The sequence below is a fragment of the Eriocheir sinensis genome, chromosome 3 (assembly GCF_024679095.1).
Source record: "Eriocheir sinensis breed Jianghai 21 chromosome 3, ASM2467909v1, whole genome shotgun sequence".
Classification (NCBI taxonomy): Eukaryota; Metazoa; Arthropoda; class Malacostraca; order Decapoda; family Varunidae; genus Eriocheir; species Eriocheir sinensis.
In genome coordinates, this window is record NC_066511.1 from 9,547,973 (window position 1) to 9,569,996 (window position 22,024).

Consider the following 22,024-nt stretch of genomic DNA (forward strand, 5'->3'; position numbering starts at 1 on the left):
ATACTATGCTCACATCAGGAACAGGGTGTGAGCCTCAGCAGCTTGTATGCCCTCCTGGACATGACTGACTCCTGTTTGCCCCCCCCCCCCCCGATGATACGTTTGGTTAGCTTCACGTTGGTGATTGAACGTAGTTCTGGTACCTTGAGAATAGGGAAACTGCGGCTTCTAGTAGACCCTAGTGCAAAGCCTACACCTTGAGTGTAGTTAGCAGTTACAGGAGTCTCCGTAACAACCGTAACACATTGATTTGTGCTTTATGTTATTTATTGTTGCTTTTTGTTAGTAAAGTTACTTTAATTCTGTATAAAATAACATGTAAAATTATTTTTATAGAAATATTTTTTAGATATGGGACACATTAATTTCAATGGGGAAATTCGTTTTGATTTAAGAGTATTTTGGGGTGCAAGCAAAATTCCGGAACGAATTACACTAAAAAACCAAAGTTTGTGTTTGGTTTGTCATGGAACTCTGATTCACAGCTCCATTAGAGAAGTGGTGACATATACTGCCTTTCCCTCCGCTATGGCCAGAGGAAAAGGATAATGTGATCATTTGATTGATAAAACAAATACAAATTAAATATTTTCCATACAACCAATGGAATGCTCAAGGGAAATAGTGGCAGGCTGCTCAGTGACGGGCTGGAGGTTGTTTTACTGCTCATTGGCGGACTGGAGGTGATCATGCTGCTCATTTTAAGGCTGGAGCTTTGTTAAGACTCTCCTCTTTAGCTGCCACCTCTTCAATGAGGACACTGAAGCTTGTGCCAAACAGATCTGTTGGGATGTGATTGCATTAGTTGGGTAATGCTAATAGGAGTGATACTTGGAAGGCAAAAAGGGAGGCTGTCCATATGCTAAAATAGAGATGAGGATGGGTAAGTGGATGTGTGGTGCATCATTTGATGATAAGCCTGGTGGTGTTACAATTTTGAGTAAAAAATTATATAGTAGGATGTGACTCAAATACATTGGGGCAGTTAGGATGGATAGGCTGAGGTGATTCAATTACTGAGAAAATGGATGGGAATGAACAAGAGAGGAGAGTAGATGTAGATGTTGTTGGTAGAATAGTTAGAGGTAGGCTATAACAGAAGAGACTTAGAATGAGGTCATGCAGAATAGCCGATGAAACTTAGGTCTGGTTAGAAAGGCAGGGCCATATTGTAGCTAACTGTGAGCATAATCAATAAAAGTTGTTGCTTATCATGCAGTTCCTGTTTATATTGATTGGAAATGTTCATTGTAGTGTAAAACTTAAATATAATAACATACAAAGCATGAAGAATGACTTAAATTTACCAAAAAAATATGCATGAAACACATTGCAGTGCCCATCAGGCTATGATGCTCTTTCCTAAATTGGTAACATTTGTAATTTGTCTTCTTATCTGTCTACATCTTTGATGCCTTGTTCCCTCAGAAAATTTTCTCAAGGGGTTGGATATGGGAGAAGGCTCCAGTTTAACCTGTTGCAGTACTCCCTTTCAGCACACTTAATCCCTCACCTACAAACTCTCTTTTCAATACTTATCCACTCTATTGATTCATTTCACTGGTGGTCTCCCCTTGACACCATCTTTGGCCTCCGAAAGATACTGGCCTGGGTCTCAAGTTGAAGTTGCCAACACAGAGTAGGTGGATTTTCAGGTTTTCAGTGTATTGAAATGTTATACTCTTAACGAATATTAGCAAATTACGAGATATTATTCAGGAAAAATGACTGCCATCATGTTTATGATACATTACTGCATATCATGAGCTTAACCCCTTCACTATGGCCGGGCCAAAACAGCGCTCCGTGCTGTATCCGGGATCGCAGTGTGCGCCAAATTTCAAATGCCCCTATTGAATATAACAAGTTTTCAGCCATAAACTCAACATAATCATCATGTGTTATACATGAAAACATGCAGAATTAAATGGTTCACATAAAGAACTATAAATTAATTGATAATTTTGAGATGTAAGCATTAATATAAAATAACTCGTATATTGGCTAAAGCGAGCCAGGACGCAGTATGCGCGTCCTCGGATATGGTACGTGGCACGCAAGGACGCAGTATACGTGTTGAAGGGGTTAAATTAATTTCAGTAAGATTACACTTATATAAAGGTAATGGAAGAAAAAAAATGGTGTATTAACATTTTGCCTCACTTTTTTTTGCTTCAACTTGCTGTAACCCCCATAGTTTTTTGCTTGCATTAAATTTTCAGTCACTTCAAAATCGGCACACTTTTCTGATTCTTTTGGTATGTAACATGTACTGATAAAGAAAAAAGTAGCTGGTCAAAATTGGCAAGAAATTAAAACTTCCCCATGTAACCTAATCATTCCTCTAGGATTTCCCAGGCGAGCCTCATCTCTGGTATCAGGAGTGACACTCATCCAGTGGCAGATCTCAAAAATAATTTTGGGGGCAGCACTTTTTTCTGTTATTTTAAATATATATCAGTGACAGCCGTAACAAAATTTTCAGTTAGATCACTGATGGTCAGTTCACGGTGAATGTATAATTTCGCGAGCCCATTCAATCTCTCCTCAACCATAGTTGACCATCTGTATGATTTTATATGTTAAAGTGTAGAAAAACTTCATTCAGCTGTAGCAGATGGAATGGGCAAAGTGGCATAAATAACAGTATAATTTTGTGATCACTGCTCATATGTTTCAAGTACAGTATTTGGCAAGGAGCTTTTAGGTACAGAAGACCAACATGATCACCACATTCTGAATTCAGTGACATAATCATGTAAATCATCCAGGCCCAAAATTGGATAATATAAGAGGTAGTCTTTGTACATCAATAGCGACCAGCTGCAGCTCTCTGAGCCTCTCTCTCCCCCTTGACCAGTACCCACCCGATACGCTTACTAGACAAGTCAGCAAGGTGAAACTCGCAAAGCGTGAATAAACTGTAGTGTAGATACTATTGTTCTGGGGGAGAATTTCACTTTTTTTTTTCTTTTTAGCTTTAAAACATATATTAACGTGAACTAATAGATAAGCATTCATTTATGCATTTTAATAATAATGATGATGATGATTATTATTATTATTATTATTATTATTATTATTATTATTATTATTATTATTATTATTATTATTATTATTATTATTATTATTAAAAATGTTCATATTTTTTTGGGGGGGAGGGGGGGGGGGGCACGTGACCAGGTGCTCCCCCCCTGGATCCGCCACTGCACTCATCCGTTGTGGCGAACGATGCCAGTTTGCAGGAGTTTTATTTTCTCAATCAATTTGACCAGCTACTTTTCCTTATTGGGACATGTTACATACCAAATGAATAAAAAAGTGTGCCAACTTCAAAACAGTGGCTGAAAATTCAATCCAAGCAAAACTATGGGAGTTACAGCCACTGAAGCAAAAGTGAAACAAATGTCTACACTTTTCTCTCTATACATAAGTGCAGTCTTACTGAAACTGATTTCAAACTCATAATATGCAGCTATGCATCATGAATACAATGTTAGTGTCATTTTTCCTAAATATATGAATAAATAAATTTCCTTAAATCTGGTAGTTTGCTAATATTAGTTAAGAGTCTAACATTTTAATGCACCAAACACCTGAAAATTTGCCTACTCTTTTGACATCATCAACTCGAAACCCTGGCCAGTATCTTTTGGAGGCCACGCACCATATCATAAGAACGTAAGAATATAAGAACGCAGGAGTCTGCAAGAGGCCGGTAGGGCTGTACAAGGCAGCTCCTTTGAACCTAAGCTCCTGTGAATCTACCCCCACCTATCACTGTCCATGAATTTATCTAATCTATTTTTAAATGTGACAATTGTATTGGCACTCACCACATGACTGCTCAGCCTATTCCACTCATCCACCACTCTGTTAGTAAACCAGTTTTTGCCTATGTCCCTGTTGAATCTGAATTTATCCAGTTTAAACCATTACTACATGTCTTACCCGGTTCTCTTACCAACAAAACTTTATGAATATCCCCCTTATTAAAGCCCTTCATCCATTTATAAACCTCGATCATGTCTCCACGCACCCTTCGCCTTTCTAGAGAATGCAAGTTTAACTGTTCGAGTCTTTCCTTGTATGGCATGTTTCTTAACCCCTGAATCATCTTAGTCATCCTCCTCTGCACCAATTCTAACATATTTATATCCATACTATAGTAAGGTGACCAGTACCCTGCAGCCTCATAACTCTTCACAGTCAGACTCATTCTTTACATGTCTCCAAATCAACTCAGAGCACCACACCTCACACATTCAACCTCTCCACAGTGTACATCCTTCACTGTTCCACAGCTCATTTCCACTGCACGTATTCATGATTTTAATGATTATAATAATGTATGGAATGCATATCTATTGTCCTATCAGAATAACTGTTTCTTACATAGTTTCACATGGCATGGTTTTCATGGAATGTATGAGAGAGAAAATCACACACACACACACACACACACACACACACACACACACACACACACACACACACACATATAGTTGCTTTTCAATATCTGGATGAGAAAATGATAAAGAAACTGATTGTGACAATGATACGCCCAAGTTTGGAATATGCAGCAACAGTATGATCGCTGAGTACAAAGTCAAATAAGGAAAGTAGAGAAGATTCAGAGGGCAGTAACAAAGTTGGTTCCAGGACTAAGAGATTTAACATACGAAGAGAGATTGAAACAGTTGAACCTTCCGGTACTACAACAAGAGGAGGGAGAGAGGAGATCTGACTGCAGTGTATAGGGTGAAATGGACAAAATGGACAAAAAAAATTTAATAACATGGGATACAAAAGAATCAAGAGGTCATGGGAGTAATATGAAAAAGGAAGCCTGTAGAAGAAACATCAAAGAGTAGTGGAGGCCTGGAATGGCCTGGAAAAAGAAGTGATCTGTTCAAAGACAATTCATGAATTTATGACCAAGTTGGATTTTAGCAGATGTAGAGACAGGACAGTACGAGCATAGCTCCTTTCCTGTATACAACAACTAGGTAAGTACGACTGGGTAAATACACACACACACCACTCAAATAGCTCGGTGGATTTAACCCGGTAGTTGTGGGGATCATGTTTCTTAATGGCCCCTCTAAATAAGAAAAATAAGAAAAAATCATCACTCACACAAACCATTTCATAATATATATCAACACAGTTGTGATAAGTTTATGCATCATCTATTTTGGGGGGTTTATATCATGGCAAAAATTTGGCCTGTCGCTGGTGCACGGTAAAGCCATAAATTTGGCCCGTCGCTGCTACCGGGTTAAGGTTCTGCCCTGTCAGGCTGAGGTTTAAGCCCTGCTCACACTGAATTTTCTGCTGACAAGGAGCAGTTATTGTCTCCTCCGTGAGCAAGGGGAATAGGGTGTGTGGCATGTGAAGGTCCTGGCAGTACCCAGAGATTGATCATAATAAGCTTACTTTAATCTTGAGGGTACTTGCTGGCAATGATGTGTCCAGCTCATGATCAGGCCGTGGTGAATTACACAGATTAGTGGTTAGACAGGACTGCCAAATAGAGCTTGTGTTTTAGTTAATTAATTTAAATTTAATTTTTTGCAGAGCCGCCATGATCCTCAGAGGGATCTACTGTTCACACCTGATCTTGTGAGGCTGGGCAACAGTGAATCCTTGAGGCGGTGGCCTCGCTGCTCTCTGCCGTGTGTGCAGTGAGGCGCTACACACACACACACATACACGTACATGTATTCAAAACCAAGGCAATTATTGCACTGTAAATAAGTTTATTCAACCTAAATATAATGCATAATGTGCTAAGATGTTTATCTTTATGTATATGTCAAATGCCGTCCTTTTAAATCTACTACATTTGCCATACTGTTTTTTCTCATGTGTAGCTGACACACACACACACACACACACACACATACACTAAGTAAGCCTTAAAACAACCAATTATAAAATTATGGGCCATTCAGAAATTACTTGACACTTTTTTACAGTTTTTGACCCCCCTCCCTTGCCATGCTTAACACATGTCCAGTGCTCCCCACACACATACACACTAGAAAATCATATAACAGTAGTTATAGTTGTCATTCATGAGTCTGAGGTCTAGATTATTGTGCTCATGGTCTGGCAACCTGCTGTCACGCAGCGAGTCTGATTTCATGGACAATAATATTATAGCCTACACATAGGAAACAGTTATCAGTATCAATAATATGCAGGCAGCAATGATGAATGCTATCAATTATAGTCAATTTTGAGTTTCAAATTATAAACAATGTTGCAGATCGTTTTTTTTTTGTTCATTCATAATGTCACTGATCATAACTATTAAACATTCCTGGCACAGCCATTTATTTGAAAGTCAAAATTGACTATGATTGACAGTATTCATAATTGCTGCCTGTATATTATTGATATTAAAAGCTTTTTCTTATGTATAGACTTAGGCTATCACTTATTATCGATAAAACTGGACATCCTGTGTGAGAGCAAGTTGCCAAAGCATGATAATCTAGACCTCAGACTTGCGCATCGCAACTATTCATAGTACCGCCCAATTACTAGGTTTCTTTCTTTCTTTCTCTTTTTTTTTTTTTTTTTTTCTTTTTTTAATACAATGCTATAAGTATCTTTAGTTTATTTATAAAGTTCATGTGATATCAAAGAATCCGTTAAATTTGAAATAAAAATGTTCTCTTGCCATTTGCTTGATTTTCAAATTTTAAAATGTTGTGTAACACATGGCTGCACACCCTGGCACACTCTACCATAACCCCCTCCACTTTTGGTGTTACATAATTTTTAAATGGCCCCCTGATCATTATTATGGAAAAAATAGCTGATAATTAGACATAGTCAGCTTAAATATAAAGAGCAATTCCTACACATATATTCCATAGCACAACTCTATAAAAGGAAAGTTATATTGGTAAAACACACACATGGAGCTCTATGTTGCCTCACAACCGAGAGGTCCCAGGTTCGATTCCTGGTGGAGTGGAGATGGATGGACAGTCCTTTAATTCGTGCCTCCTGCCCAGCCAGCACTGAATGGGTACCAGGTGTCAGTCAGGGTTGTGTCCCCCCTCTCGGGTATGTGTAGGTGTGAGGTTTCAGCCACACTCGAGAGATCTATCGCATGTGAGTTCCAAGCTCAGCGGGGAAGGTACTGTCTGACAACTGTGAGTCTATTGCATGGTCAGATCATGATGAATTACACACACACACACACACACACATACACAAATTACTGAAGTACTTAAGTTTCATTGTAAATATGTAGTGACCCTAAAAACTGCATAAATCTAGAGTTTTGTCTACTAAAGACAGGAAAGTGTATGTGAGCAGGCATCCTTGTCAGTAGATTGGATGTTACTAAGGAGGGGATGCACTGATGTATACCTAACATACAATACTGCTGGTCTGTACAACAGAGGTAGAAGTTATATTGAAAATGTTCTATTTCCACATGGAGTATCAATATGTATAGCGGATTTATTTTATTGGTAATATATTTTTTATTGAGCCTAGTGACTGTTGTAGAAAATCACTTCTAATGTTATAGATAACAAATGAAGTACATTTAATAGGGTACTTTTACCTGAAAGAGATAGAGCTTTGTCAACTGATTGTTTCAACAGGAGGGATGAATATTCACTCGCTCATGAATACTGTGCACAAAAAACTATACTCATCCTTAATACTTATTTCTATGTAAAAGAGTATATTCTTACCTAATTGTATTTTACAGGACTGACTCCGACTGAGTCAAGCTTGTTGTGTCCTGTTTTTAAACTTTTATAATTTTTCTTTAAAACTGAATGTTTTGGGCACACAAAGCTTTCTGTAATATATTCTGCTGATCCACTGATCCATTATCCTGTCTGAATTATCTCACACCTTTTTAAAATCTAAAATTTCTTTGTTTCCTCTTGAAAATGACTGTCTATAGACACTACATATATTCATTGATGTCAATCTTTTCTTTCCCTTAGATATGCTAATATAGCTTGATCATATCGCCTTTTTTTCCTCTCTTTGAATGTAATTGTAGCTTATTGTTTACATATCAATGATCTCCCTTCTCGTGTCTTTTAATCAACCCAAAGAGGCACATACATTGATTGATTGATTCACAGAAAGACCAACACTTGAGTGCTGGGATTGAATCCAAGCCATCTGGATAATAGGCAGGGCAGCATAGCAGCCTTTAAGAGCCTAATGTTGGTTCAGTCTGTATGCTGCCCTGCTTACCATTCAGATGGCTTGAGTTTGGTCTCCAGCACTCAGTGGTGTTCTTTCTGAGACTTATCACTGTTATAAAGTTTCTCTGACTTAAGAGATTTTGATTAGAAGGTATCAGCAAAATATCTAAAAAAAAAAAAAGTGCAAAGTTAAGAGAAAGTGATAAAGAAAGACTGACACTTGCAAGATAAAAGGGAGTGATGGGGTACTTGTTAAAAACAATGAGGTAAAGAAGGTAAGGAAGCAATCATTTTGAATCCATGATGAATGGGAGTGTGGGAAGGAGAAAAGAAGCGACCAGTATAGGAGTAAAGATCCCTGTAGGGATCTCATATCCACAAGGCAGGTGAAGCCGGGTGAAACAGGAGGCAATAAAAAAAATATAAGTAGGAAAGGCTCCTGTCATTGGTAATATAACAGCAGAAAAACTTAAATGTGTCAAGTGTAGTTGCAGAGTGGATGTAGTGGCTAAGTAATCTCGCATGGGAACAGGGTGAGGCAGGGTTGTTGATTTTTTTTTTTTATTCATTTATTTTATTTAAATCGGATTTTTTTATTTAAATTGATTTTTTTGATTTTTTTATTACTGAAAAAATAATTAAATGAATGTAAACCTCTATATTCTCTACATTAGTTTCAAACACTTGTTGGAGTAGGCTATTCTTGTATCATATTCCGTCATCATAAGTAACCTGTCTGGCTGTTTGAGCCAGTCCTAAGACTGACCAGCCACAGCCAGCCAGCCACTGGCCAGCACCACACCACAACTCTGTCTAGTCTCTTAACAGTCTAACCAGATCATGTCATGTTTTGGACATGTCCTCACTGAAATTGCACAAAGAAAAATTAATGCACCTTCAAATGAAAGTACAGTGTCAGAAAAGGCTGTGGATGATCCATGTATGTATGTGAAGTGATTCTTTGAAAAATAGGGGTATATATTTCAAATATTTCCTTTACTGCCACTTCCTAGAGTTGGTGTTTTTTGTCTTTTTTAATAGCTTTTCTTTAATTCACTTGAGTGTTTGGAGGGGCCCAAGACTACCCACATGCTGTCCTCATGATTGCCCATCAACTGGACTCCAGCAAAACTCTCTAAAGACGACCAAGTGAATCGGGGGAGGGGGGTAGATATAGCCAAGCAAGATGGCGGCACTGTAAAACAGTTGCCTGCTAGGACAAACCAAAAAAGTGAAGATGGGGGCATACACTACAGCTGAGCGTGGCCGCAGTGCTCATCTCCGTGGCACTGGCCCTTGAGCCATTGGTGGAGAGAACCCATCACCACAGGACAGGGTCAGCGTAACATCTGGGTTACGACAGTGTACCTTCCCCAGGTTTCCCCAGGTACCCATTTATTGACCAGCCTGAAAGGGAGGATGAGCAGCTGGGTAAGCAGCACGCTGACTGCCCAGGTCAGGATTCGAACCCAGGGCTGCGGATTCATAGCAAGGCACACTAACCACTAGACCATGGAGGCATAAAAAAAAAGATTCAAGGGGTGAGAAACCTGCTATGTGAGGTCAGACTTAAGCATCTAATGCAGCCATTGTCAACAAGATGAGAAATCAGTTACAAGCAAATGAGCTGAAGGTGCTAACCCATGGCTGCCCTGCACACATCCTAAATGTATTGGCTCATGATTTGGAAATTGGCAACAAAAAAACATGTGGTTCATGTTGTAAAATACTTTTGAAACAATCACTCTGCCTCAGCAAGATACCATCAGAAAGGCAGTCAGTGTCTTGTTCTGCTCCAGGACACTGGACGGACCAAGTGTGGCTGACGGAAGATGCTGTATGTATAATGAGCTAATCAGCTCGGGAAAAAAAAGTTAAGTTGCCGGGGAAAATATTGATATCAAAGTTAGAGAGTGTGTTCTTTGTTTATTTCTCCATTCTATGTTATTGCCCAGCAATAAGATCAAAATTTTAATCAATGACATTAAAAAAATCAAATAATATAAATCTTGATTTAAATCAATGATTTAAAAAAAATCATTTTACTTAAATCTTGATTTAAATCAATGATTTAAATCAAACAACCCTGGGGTGAGGTGCTGGATGACTGGGGGAAGGGCACCATTGTGCCACTGTAAAAAGGAAAAGGAAGTAGAGGAATAAGGTTAATATGCCAGGAAAGGTATATGGAAGGGTTTTAAATGAGATGATGAAAATAACTGATAAAAGTGCAGGGGATGAGCAAGGGGGTTATAGGAAAGGAAGGGAATGTGTAGATCAAATTTTGGCTGTGATAGTGGAAAGTACCTAGAAAAACTTGAGAAAGATAGGAAGCTATTTGCTACTTTTGTGAACCTGGAAAATGCCTATGAGGAGGTTATGGGATATCTTGAAAATATAGGTGTGGGACGGCATTTACTTGAAGGGATCAGGCATTTTTGCAAGGATACAAGTGCCTCTGCGCAAGTGAATTGGGAACTGAGTGAGAGTTATGGTGTTTTTTTAAAGGTGTGACAGGGGTGTGTGATGTCACCATGGCTGTATAACGTTTATATGGATGATTGTATGAGGAAAATGAAAGCCAGAGTGGGAGAGTTAGGTCCAAGGCTGAAAGTAAGAGGTATGAAGCAGTCTTTTGTGGCAGGTCTATTTGCATATGATAGTGTTTTTAGCAGAAAAGTGAAAGGATGCTGCAATTCATTGTGTATGTATTTGACCAGTCACTCTCCCTGTTATGTTCTTTTTACACAAAATATATTTCTAGTAGAGTTTGTTATTTTCTTATCCACTCACTTTGCAAGAGGAACCTGAGCTTAACAAATACTGAAAATGATACACTTAGCTAGGCGGTGGTGTTGTCGACTAATGCTTCAGGAGCTCCATCTGGCCGCTTGAGTCTTGTCTGATTGCTTGACACTACCATTCATTCATTCACCCACACGGTCTGATGTCATGCTGGACACGTGATCGCTAGCCAGTACCTTCCTGGAAAAAGCATGGAGTTTCATAGAGACCAATCTTTGGGGGGGGGGGGGTAATTAACTCACGGCCTGATCACGAGCTGGACTCGTCATCGCCAGCAAGTACCCTCCTCGGCCTCCTAATTAAAGCAAGTTTCATTGGTCGATCTCTGTGTACTACCGGGACCTGCACACGCCCCACACCCCATCCCCTTTGCTCAAGGGGGGACAGTAACCACTCCTCGTCGGTGGAAAAATCCGGGCCTGACCGGGGCTTGAATCTCCGCCTGCCAGACCATGAAGTCTAGCAGCGCAGAGCTTTACCGCTGAGCTACCGGAGCGGTGTGTGTGTGTGTGTGTGTGTGTGTGTGTGTGTAATTCACCACGGCCTGATCACGAGTTGGACTCGTAATCGCCAGCAGGTACCCTCCCGACATGAGCAAGTGCTCTTTTATAGTCGATCTATGGGTACTGGCAGGACCTCATACACCACACACCCCATCCCCCTTGCTCAACGGGGGACAGTAACCACTCCTATAACCACCGTCCTATCAGGCTGTGAAGCCTGACAGCGCAGCGCTCTAACCAGTTGCGTGTGTGTGTGTGTGTGTGTTTTACAGCAAGGGAGACAGCTTAAAGGCAATAAAACAAAAAAAGCAACAAAAAAGCCCGCTAGGTGCTGCTTCAATAAAAGAAAATAGAATAAGAGATCAAAAGAGAGGTCAGTTTCGGGAGGTGTCTTGACACGTATGCTCTTCTCTTGAAAGAGGTCAAGTCGTAGGTAGGAGGAAATAGAAGCAAAGGAAGGCTGTTCCAGAGTTTACCAACAAGGAATAAAAGAATGATGCTGGGTGACTCTTGTATAAGAGATTTGGGTGGTATAGGGGTGAGCGAGAGTAGAAAAGTCGAGTGCATTGGGGCCGCGGGAGAGGGGGGAGCACACACGTGAGCAGCATCAGGGCCAAAGCTCACGGAGCCCTGGGATTCCTGCGTAGGACCCTTAGCAGGTGTAACACAAACATCAAAATTCTTGCATACAAAACACTCGTTCGACCACACATATTGTGACACCGTCTGGGACCCACACACTAACAATATAACATTAATAAATTAGAGGCCATACAAAACAAAGTTGCAAGATGGGCCAGACGTGATTACAGACACACCACATCAGTCACTTTGCTTAAACAAGACATAAAACTAGACCCATTAGCAACACGAAGACAAATACACAGACAACAAATGCTGTATAAAATCACAAACAATTTAGTAGACATAAACAAAGACACTTATTTACACCAGACAACTACACGATCCACTAGAGGCAGCCACAATCTTAAATGCCACACTTACCAGACTAACATTAGTATATTCAAATATTCATTCTTTCCCCGCAGCATCCAAGAGTGGAATCAATTCATCTCCCATCTCATGTAGTTAATAGTCCCACTCTTGACACATTTAGGAATAGGATCATTCCAATACCTTTCCTCATCCTAACCCTTATCCTAATCCTGTCCTGGCCCCTTGAATCCCCCGCACAACTCCCGCATATCACGCCACCCGAGAGTGGGCCTCTGCGGGTCCCCTAGAAATGAATGAAAAAATGATAGAATGAGGGGGAGGCATTAGTTAGCAAGTTCAGAAGAGCTGTCAGCATGAAAATATGGGTGGAAGATAGAAAGAGATGCAACACTGCGGCGGAATTTAAGAGGTAGGAGACTGTCAGTAAGAAGAGGAGAGTTGATGAGACGAAAGGTCTTACTCCACTCTGTTCAAGAGAGCTTTATGTGTGCATGGAGCCTCCCCACACGTGAGATGCATACTCCATACGAGGACGGACAAGGCCCTTGTATATGGACAGCATCTGGGAGGGGTAAAAGAACTGGCGGAGATGATACAGAACGCCCAACCTCAAGGAAGCTGATTTAGTAAGAGGAAATGTGAAGTTTCCAGTTAAGATTTTGAGTTAGGGATAGACCGAGGATGTTTAGTGTAGAAGAAGGTGACAGCTGAGTGCTGTCAAAGAATAGGGGACAGGTGTTTGGAAGATTGTGTCGAGTCGATAGGTGGGGAAGTTGAGTTTTTGAGGCCTTGAAGGACACCAGATTCCTCCGACCCGAATCAGAAATGATAGCAAGGTCTGAGGTTAAGCGTTCTGCAGCCTCCAGTCTGGAGTTTTGTAATTCCTGTTGGGAGGGTCTTCTATTGAATGAAGTTTAGTAATGCAGAGTAGAGTCATCGGCGTACAGTACAAGTGGAAAGAAGATCACTGATGAATAACGGTAAGAGAGTGGGAGATAGGACAGAGGCCTGTGGAACATCACTGCTGATAGGTTTAGGTGTGTGAAAGTGAAGAATTTTCAATCAATGCGTTCACCTCGTCATGACATGAATCAAATATGGAAACTGACAGTCTCTGAAAAAAAAAGTGCCCAAATAGTGATGGAGAGATTGATGCTGGGTGTCACTACAGGGGATAAAAGAACAAAAAAAAGTGTAGGATATTATAAAGGCGATTAAATTAAGAAATGGTAATGGGCGAGGACACAGGTGCGTAGGCGAGGACGACATAATTATGGACAAAAAGTGACGGGCTGGGAAAGAACTAACAAAAAACTCCAAGGAGAGGTCAGTCAACAGATGGTATGGTGAAATTAAAAAGTTTACGGAATCTTTACATCAAAATTAGAAACTGGAGTCACAAAATAGAAACTAAATGGAAGTGCCTGGGAGCGACCTATGACTTGCACTGGAATGTAACGGGCTTATGACACACTCACACACAAACACACCGATAGCTCAGTCAGTTGAAGCGCTGCACTGCCAGGCTCCGTGGCGTGGCAGACAGGCTCGAGCCCCGCTCAGGACGGTTTTTTTTCCACTGACTAGGATTGGTTACTGTCCCCTCTTGAGCAAGGGGGATGGGGGTTATGGTGTGTGAGGTCCCGGCAGTACCCAGAGATCGACTAACGAGCTTTGCTACTTGCTACTTGCTGGCGATTGCGAGTCCAACTCGTGATCAGGCCGTGGTGAAATACACGTGCGCGCACACGCGCGCGTGAAGTAAAGTCATCAATCGTCGGTTTCATCCCCTCTCCCTTTTATTTTTTTACGTTTAATCAATGGCCCCGGTAGGCTTTCTTGATGGGCTGATGGTAGACCTCGGCCCGTTTTGGCGCAAGTAAGTGTTAAGTAGGGCCACCTTGCTTGGCTCGTGCTGCCCTCCGGAGCTCATTTTGTATCCTTTCTAGAGTTACTCTTGAGTCCGGCTTGATAAGTGGTCTTCACGACAGCATAGTCGTGGTAGTGGGTAGTTTTGGGTCATTCGGCGAGTTTACTTTACAATGATAAATAATAAAGTATACTGCGGCCTACTGGACTGAGTACACTCCCACGTGTGTATTGCAGGTAAACACGACAGGTAAATGATATTTTTATAACTATGACGGTCAGATTTTTTCAACCTTTAAAGTAGAGATTATTTATTTTTGCCTTTTTCAACTCTCAAGAACACACACACACACACACACACACACACACACACACACACACACACACACACACACACACACACAAACACACACACTGAATATTTGATATTTTGTTAATAATAATATAAGAAAAAGTGAACGAAAATAACAGTATGCAATTACGTGTAATGTAATCATCAGTCAAACTACTGATGAAAATTACAATATCATTCACTGCGTTATTGAAACCCTCATTAACAATTACAATCGGATTTCGATACAGTCGCACGTGGTGACTAAGCTGTAGTGAGGTCTCTCGCCATCCTTCCTTCGACTACATTCCCTCTGAGGGTTTAACACTTACAAGAGAGGAGCATCAAGACGGTTATAAAACAACATGACTCCTTCCTTCCCTCTTCTGTGCTTCTTCCTTCAATTTATTGTGTTCCTTAGACGAACATTTTCAAGAGGGGATTATCAAGACACCATTTTCCTTGTAAGCTACTCTAGTTTCTACTTTCTAAAATGAATTATTTCAACAAGAGAGTACACATTAATAATAACAATAATAATAATAATAATAATAATAATAATAATAATAATAATAATAATAATAATAATAATAATAATAATAATAATAATAATAATAATAATAATAATAATAATAATAATAATAATAATAATAATAATAATAATAATAATAATAATAATAATAATAATAGCATTAATTAGAAGTGTGTGTGTGTGTGTGTGTGTGTGCTACGTATACGCTTGACACTTCAGGTAACCAACGTTTAGGCAACTCAAGTGAAGACAGTTTTCAGATTCATTATGTTGATCTCTTCTGTGTAACTCTTACGCTATGTTCTACCGACCGTACATGGATAACGTCTTAAATGCCCTCTTCTTCGAGTACTGAGTTATAAAAAAAAATAATGCGTGTAAGGCGTGAACCAGTAACCGTGCGTTTCAAAAGGTGGGCGGGGCGCTTGGTGGTAGTGGGAGGAAGAGCGAGGGGTTCGGGGGAGTGGGAGGTGGCTCAAGGTAGGGGAAGAGAGGGAGGAGGCAAGGTTGAGTTTTGGTTCGCGACTAGGAGCAAGCCGAACCCGAGCCTCAGCCAACCTCCCTGCCTCAGTACGCTACCCAACAGTGAGGCAGGTTGACGTGCCCGTGCAGTGTCCTATTCGATCTGTTTTATTGACTGAAGGAGACCTGGTATAGCCGCGAGGCAGCGTCATGATGGCTGAAACTCAATCCAAGACACAGACCTCAACGACAACTATCACGACCACGACGACTCCGACGTACGCTCCTCCACCAAAATCAGGAATATCTCTCTGCTTAGAATATTTCAAGACTGGTCCAGGGATCGTCAAATTGGTGGAACTGGTGAGTAAATAACTGACAACGATCGACGCATACACTGCTGTCTTACAAGAGGATTTGTTTTGCTTACCTTCTGTTAGGCAAGGTACTTCAATAGGGGATCTCAACGCCTCCTAGCCCAAAAGGGGAGCGCCTGTGACGCATTATCTTTGGTTGGACAATTGGTGGTCACGGGCAGGAAGTGGAATGCAAGCACATGAACTTTTTTTTTTCTTCCACATCACGTATACCTTCATTACGGTAGATCATACATAATGCAGTTCAGAACAACCTACGTACCAGAGGCAATTTACATGAAAATAGACTTCAATTCATATACATCAAAAGAGGCAGATGTCGGTACTGACATGCAAAAGAACTGAGTTGTGGGCGTCCGGGTAGGCAGCGTCTTACGCACACCACCACTGCTCACCACTCCTACAAGCACAGTGCAAGTTTTTAATGGGGTTATGAAGTGCACCTCGACTACAAGTGTCCTTCCCTCGAGTTCCCTCGCAACAACCAAGGCTCGGAGAGAGAGAGAGAGAGAGAGAGAGAGAGAGAGATATTGGCCTCAGTGCTCATCTCCGTCTCATTTGCCTTTAAACCTGTGATGGCCCCCATTATACTGCTGGTACACAAGGCAGGTGTGACATCCGAGTTACCACAGTTTGACTTCCCCGGGTATCCTCAGATGCCCATTCATCGAAATGAAATAATGCTGCAAGCGAATTTATTAAAAACAAAGGTCTCTCTCTCTCTCTCTCTCTCTCTCTCTCTCTCTCTCTCTCTCTCTCTCTCTCTCTCTCTCTCTCTCTCTCTCTGTGTGTGTGTGTGTGTGTTGGGTTCGATAATATACAATATTATGCAATAATTTTACTATTGTTACTGGTCATCAAGGCGAGAGAGTCACCATGTTGGCTGCCTAATAACCGAGAGCCTTTATAATATACCCAATATACCCACACATTTGCACACCATACACAGAGGTTGTGCACGCCTAACACACACACACACACACACACACACACACACACACACACACCACTCCGTGGCGCAACTGGTAGAGCGCTGCGCTGCCAGGCTTCACAGTCTGACAGGGCGGTGGTTCGAGCCCGCTCAGGCCGGATTCTTTCCGTTGACTAGGAGTGATTACTGTCCCCTCTTGAGCAAGAGGGATGGGGTGTGTGATGTCCTGGCAGTACCCATAGATTGACGATAAAGAGCACTTCCTCATGTCGGGAGGGTACCTATTGGCGATAATGAGTCCAACACGTGATCAGGCCATGGTGAATTACACACACACACATTGCTGAACCTCTACATTTGATCATGTGATCCTTGTTATAAGTGTCATGACGGGCCACTTGACGGTGAGTGTCTGAGCTGAAGACCCCGAAGTGAGTGCCACGTGGGGCACAAACCGACTGTGCAGGGAGTCTCGCCGTCCCAGGTGGTACAAAAGTTGGCCAGGGCGAAAGACACCGGCTCGGTTATTTTTGGCTGCAGCCTTTCCGCCGCTCCGGGTCTTCTCCGTTTCCCTGTTGCTCCTAAAAGGTTCCATTACCCTACAACTGTGTTTTTGAAGCACGTGAACTATCATTGAAGCGCTGGCTGAAAAGGTGTAATGCAGTGAATCTGTAACAGGTTAGTCAGCTCCGTTTGATAAGGTGAGCGCCGTAGAAATTTGCTGAGCTCACAAATAAAGTTACGTACGAGCAGCGTTTTTATCTTTTTTTCAATCTGTTCACTCCTGGTCGATTTTTTTTACTGTGTATGGATTTATATATTTTTGGCGAACACTAACGTTTACCAGACACATTTACACCCCATACACACATTAAATCACCAATGTTTATTTTTTTTCTTATATCGTTCCTTTCGTATAAGTATACACTCCTATAGTGATCAAGACTGCGATTTTCCTTTTGTTTTTGTTGTATTGCTGTTTTGTTTCAACTAATACTAATACCACCACCGCCACCACCACCAGTACTACTACTACTACTACTATTACTGCTACAAAAAAAGGCTCATGCGAGTTCCAGTACGATGCAGGACAACATATGAGTCAAGTTGCGTGCAAAGTTATTTTTTAAATGAAATACATGTCTTTTTTCTGATTATTTACACCCAGGAATACACTTCAGGTAAATTGATTAATGCGCATGCTTGGGCTCAAGGTTTACAAACTATTTACGCTTGAGGAGATCCGCATTGAAATATGATACAGATAGAAAGAAAAGTACATTTAATTTATTTGGAGGGACGTAGCAATAAATTTTCAAGGATTGAGATCATGAAAGCTTCCAGTTATTTTTCACGTCTGTAGTTATTTAGCAAGCTGACATTTGTGCTTGTCGGACTGAGACTCTTCATACATGTTTTGGATATTTACTGTTGAATAGAAATTTCACACTCTTTGGATCGGGGGTTAGTAAAACGTCTGGCTGGGCTCGACTGGTATGGCGCCATGCACGAAACACTCGCCACACGAACCCTGAGATGCAAACATACCTGGAGAAAAAGAAAAAAAAAAAAAAGATCAAGGGGCGGAAAACATGTCAGTACGCTGATTCTATAACCTCCAAGGTGCGTGGCAAGCTTAACAAAAATCGGCAAAAATAATCAGTGATGAACGTTAAGTGTAAAAGGGAACGTTGGCAGCATCAGGGGCTTTCTCTTGCCTTCCTACCTCCTCGCCCACTGCCATAACTAGTGTGGCCAGAACCCTGCTCACGTTACTCTCTCTCTCTCTCTCTCTCTCTCTCTCTCTCTCTCTCTCTCTCTCTCTCTCATTTGAATTCATTTACTTTAAGTTTATGAGGTTGTGTGCTATATTTCTCTCTCTCTCTCTCTCTCTCTCTCTCTCTCTCTCTCTCTCTCTCTCTCTCTCTCTCTCTCTCTCTCTCTCTCTCTCTCTCTCTCTCTCTCTCAATAAATATACACTCCAAAACATATACCAACGTTTACTTAATTGCTCAAAATACTTCATCGTATAACACATATAACAAGTTGGTAAAGAAAGCAGATTTTGAACTCCGAACCGTTTCAGCTTATTTTTTACTCATGGGTTTCGATCAGGCTAAGGAGTAGGGAAAGGAGAGCAAGTAAGGGGAGTAAGGAAGGGTGGGCGGACTGATGCGGGCAGCCTTTTGTAGCCTATTTGTTATGTAGCCAGACGAACTTCACGCAGCAGTCGCCAACCCGAACCCCAAACCCGACCTCTTCCTTTTGAGTCGCAATCTCTTCCTCTGATCCAAACTTCTCCCTCTGGGCACAACTTCTTTCTTTGGTCACAACCTCCTCCTTTCTGTTGAGTGTATCCTCCCTCTTGGCTACAACCTCCTCCTATAGTAAAACAACCTTCTTCTGAAGGAAAATCCTCCATCTATAACAATCTTCTTTTCCTTGAACCACAACCTCATTCTTAGGTCAGCATGTTTTTCCTTAAGCCACAATCTTCTTTCTGAATCTACAGCCTCAACGCTATACTTGAACAACAACAACAACAACAACAACAACCTAACTTTCCTTGAGAAGCACGACTAACTGTCCCTTGACGCTCAACACAAGAATGTAAGGAACGAGCATCATAATGGTCGTGAAAAGTGAATCCACTTTGCCAGGAAGCGGCTTTGAATGTGGCACTTGCGTTGACAGTCTCGCCACTACCAACCAACCCCAGCACCACCACCACCAGCAGCGCCGCCACCAGCCCCGGGAGGTGCTGGCGTGCTATTCCTAGGCGGCGGGAGCGTGAGTGAGGGGGGAGGAAGGGATGCTGATGGGCCGGCTGACTCACGTACTTACTCAGCTCCATAGGCCTGTATTCTCTGATGCTTTCGGCTCTCAAATATTTCCAATGGCCACAAAGTCTCAAATATTTCCAATGGCCACAAAGTCTCAAATATTTCCAATGGCCACAGTCTCAAATATTTCCAATGGCCACAAAGTCTCAAATATTTCCAATGGCCACAAAGTCTCAAATATTTCCAGTGGCCACAAAGTCTCAAATATTTCCAATGGCCACAAAGTCTCAAATATTTCCAATGGCCACAAAGTCTCAAATATTTCCAATGGCCACAAAGTCTCAAATATTTCCAATGGCCACAAAGCAGATGAGTCGGGTTCTCATGAGTACTTTATTCATAATCATGGTGCAGAAGCCTTGCCAAACTTTCACTAGGCTCATAAAACTACCCATGGGAATGCCAACACAACCTCTACGGAAGCCTTATCCAATGTGCTTGTGTACGCCCCAAGCTATCGGAGAATATGGACTCAAGTGCGACACCATTACCACGCGAATTACGACACACACACACACCACACCACACCACACCACACCACACTACACACACACACACACACACACACACTAAAACGACAAAAAAAATCTTGGCTACAACAGGAAAGACAAATAATAATGAGGTATATATTTCGCATTGTACGAGGCGACTGTACTGGGATAGTATTAATAACCTGGTTCACCGTTATGAGATCGTTGACACTGAGGAGGTAATTAAATATGGGGTGACAATTATAGTCATTACAGCAACCCGTTATGTTACGAAGGGATACATAAAGAGCCTATACCAAATTCCTTAACTGCACCTCTACAGAAACATGGCTATACGTAAAGCTAATATAGAGGAAGTATTATACATGACTATGATATTTTTTTTTTCCCTTACAGAATCAGAAGGCAGCGGACTTTATTTCTCTTATCATATGGCTTTTGATCTGTCCCCTTTACCGTAAATAAGAGACAAAGTAAACATAAGGAGAATGAAGATTGATGGAAAACTGTCAAGAACCCAGAAAATAAATTCTTTCTATTCTCTCAAACCACAAGTGCAGAAGCCTCGTCCCTGATGCCCTCCCCGTATCATGATGACCCCCCCCCTCTCTCTCTCTCTCTCTCTCTCTCTCTCTCTCTCTCTCTCTCTCTCTCTCTCTCTCTCTCTCTCTCTCTCTCTCTCTCTCTCTCTCTCTTTTTAATCAAGGGTATAGTACGAAGAGGAAGTGGGTTAGTGGTGAGGTGCAGGTGGGGAATAGGAAAGACAGTAGGAGTGTACAGTTGTATGGATTGATTGATAGTTTATTGTTGCAGGTAAACAACAAGGGAGAAGGGAGGAACATGCCATCCCACCCCCAGGCAGGACAGAGTGTGATTTGTAGGTTCGTTAGTTGTTCTGGTGTAGTTATTGTCTCTCTCTCTCTCTCTCTCTCTCTCTCTCTCTCTCTCTCTCTCTCTCTCGCGGTTAGGTGTGGAGACGATACAACGCGAGGCTCAAACGCAGTAGTCGTGGCGTCACTTCCTGGGCGTGCCAACAGAGCGACATCCTCCTTGTTCGCCACCTGACTCACTTTCTCCTCACCTCACGACCACAGGGAGAGAGAGAGAGAGAGAGAGAGAGAGAGAGAGAGAGAGAGAGAGAGAGAGAGAGAGAGAGTACTAGGCACCCACCTCCACAACCACCAAGATGGGTCGTCGTCTCCAACTGCTTTCTCTTGAACCTCGATATAACTCTCTCTCTCTCTCTCTCTCTCTCTCTCTCTCTCTCTCTCTCTCTCTCTCTCTCTCTCTCTCTCTCTCTCTCTAATGAATGTATAGACGTAAGAATCACCTTGGAAGCATCCTGAAAAACTTCCTTCATATCATCCTTTTAAGCTAAATGTGAACAAGTGACTGTGGTTTGACGCGAAAGGTGACTGAGCAAGACCTTATAATGTTGCTGTTCTCCTGTTTTGTGACTATCTATCTATGGCAGTGCTCTTCAACTTTTCTTACCGCAACCTAACTTTCTTTACAACACTTCCTTCACCACCCCTTAACAAGTCCTTCGAAAGTAGGCTACATACTCAAGAGTGTCTGCCTCCCGACGCCGTTGTTTATTTTTCAAGAAGTGGCGACCAGCAGAAGGGCAACATGTACTTTGAATAAGGCTGCTGACCTTCTATATATGCCTGCGGTCTCTGTCCTCTGTGTGTGTGTGTGTGTGTGTGTGTGTGTGTGTGTGTGTCA

General features: G+C 41.6%; 2 protein-coding genes across 3 annotated transcripts in view; both read left to right on the forward strand.

Annotated features, from left to right (window-relative positions):
* The window catches only part of LOC127004836 (ras-related protein Rab-43-like), a 56,465-nt gene extending 45,501 nt beyond the window's left edge, over positions 1-10,964 (forward strand). For both annotated transcript variants that reach the window (XM_050873016.1, XM_050873018.1), the window contains exon 6: positions 5,581-10,964. In XM_050873016.1, the coding sequence (XP_050728973.1) occupies positions 5,581-5,691 (111 nt within the window). In that variant the 3' untranslated portion in view covers positions 5,692-10,964. The remainder of the gene's footprint in view (positions 1-5,580) is intronic.
* Positions 10,965-15,679: 4,715 nt separating this feature from the next.
* LOC127004849 (CKLF-like MARVEL transmembrane domain-containing protein 4) overlaps positions 15,680-22,024 on the forward strand; it is a gene marked incomplete at its 3' end in the record, with an annotated part of 42,039 nt that continues 35,694 nt past the window's right edge. Inside the window, 1 exon segment of the mRNA XM_050873029.1 lies at positions 15,680-16,017. Within this exon segment, the coding sequence (XP_050728986.1) occupies positions 15,865-16,017 (153 nt within the window).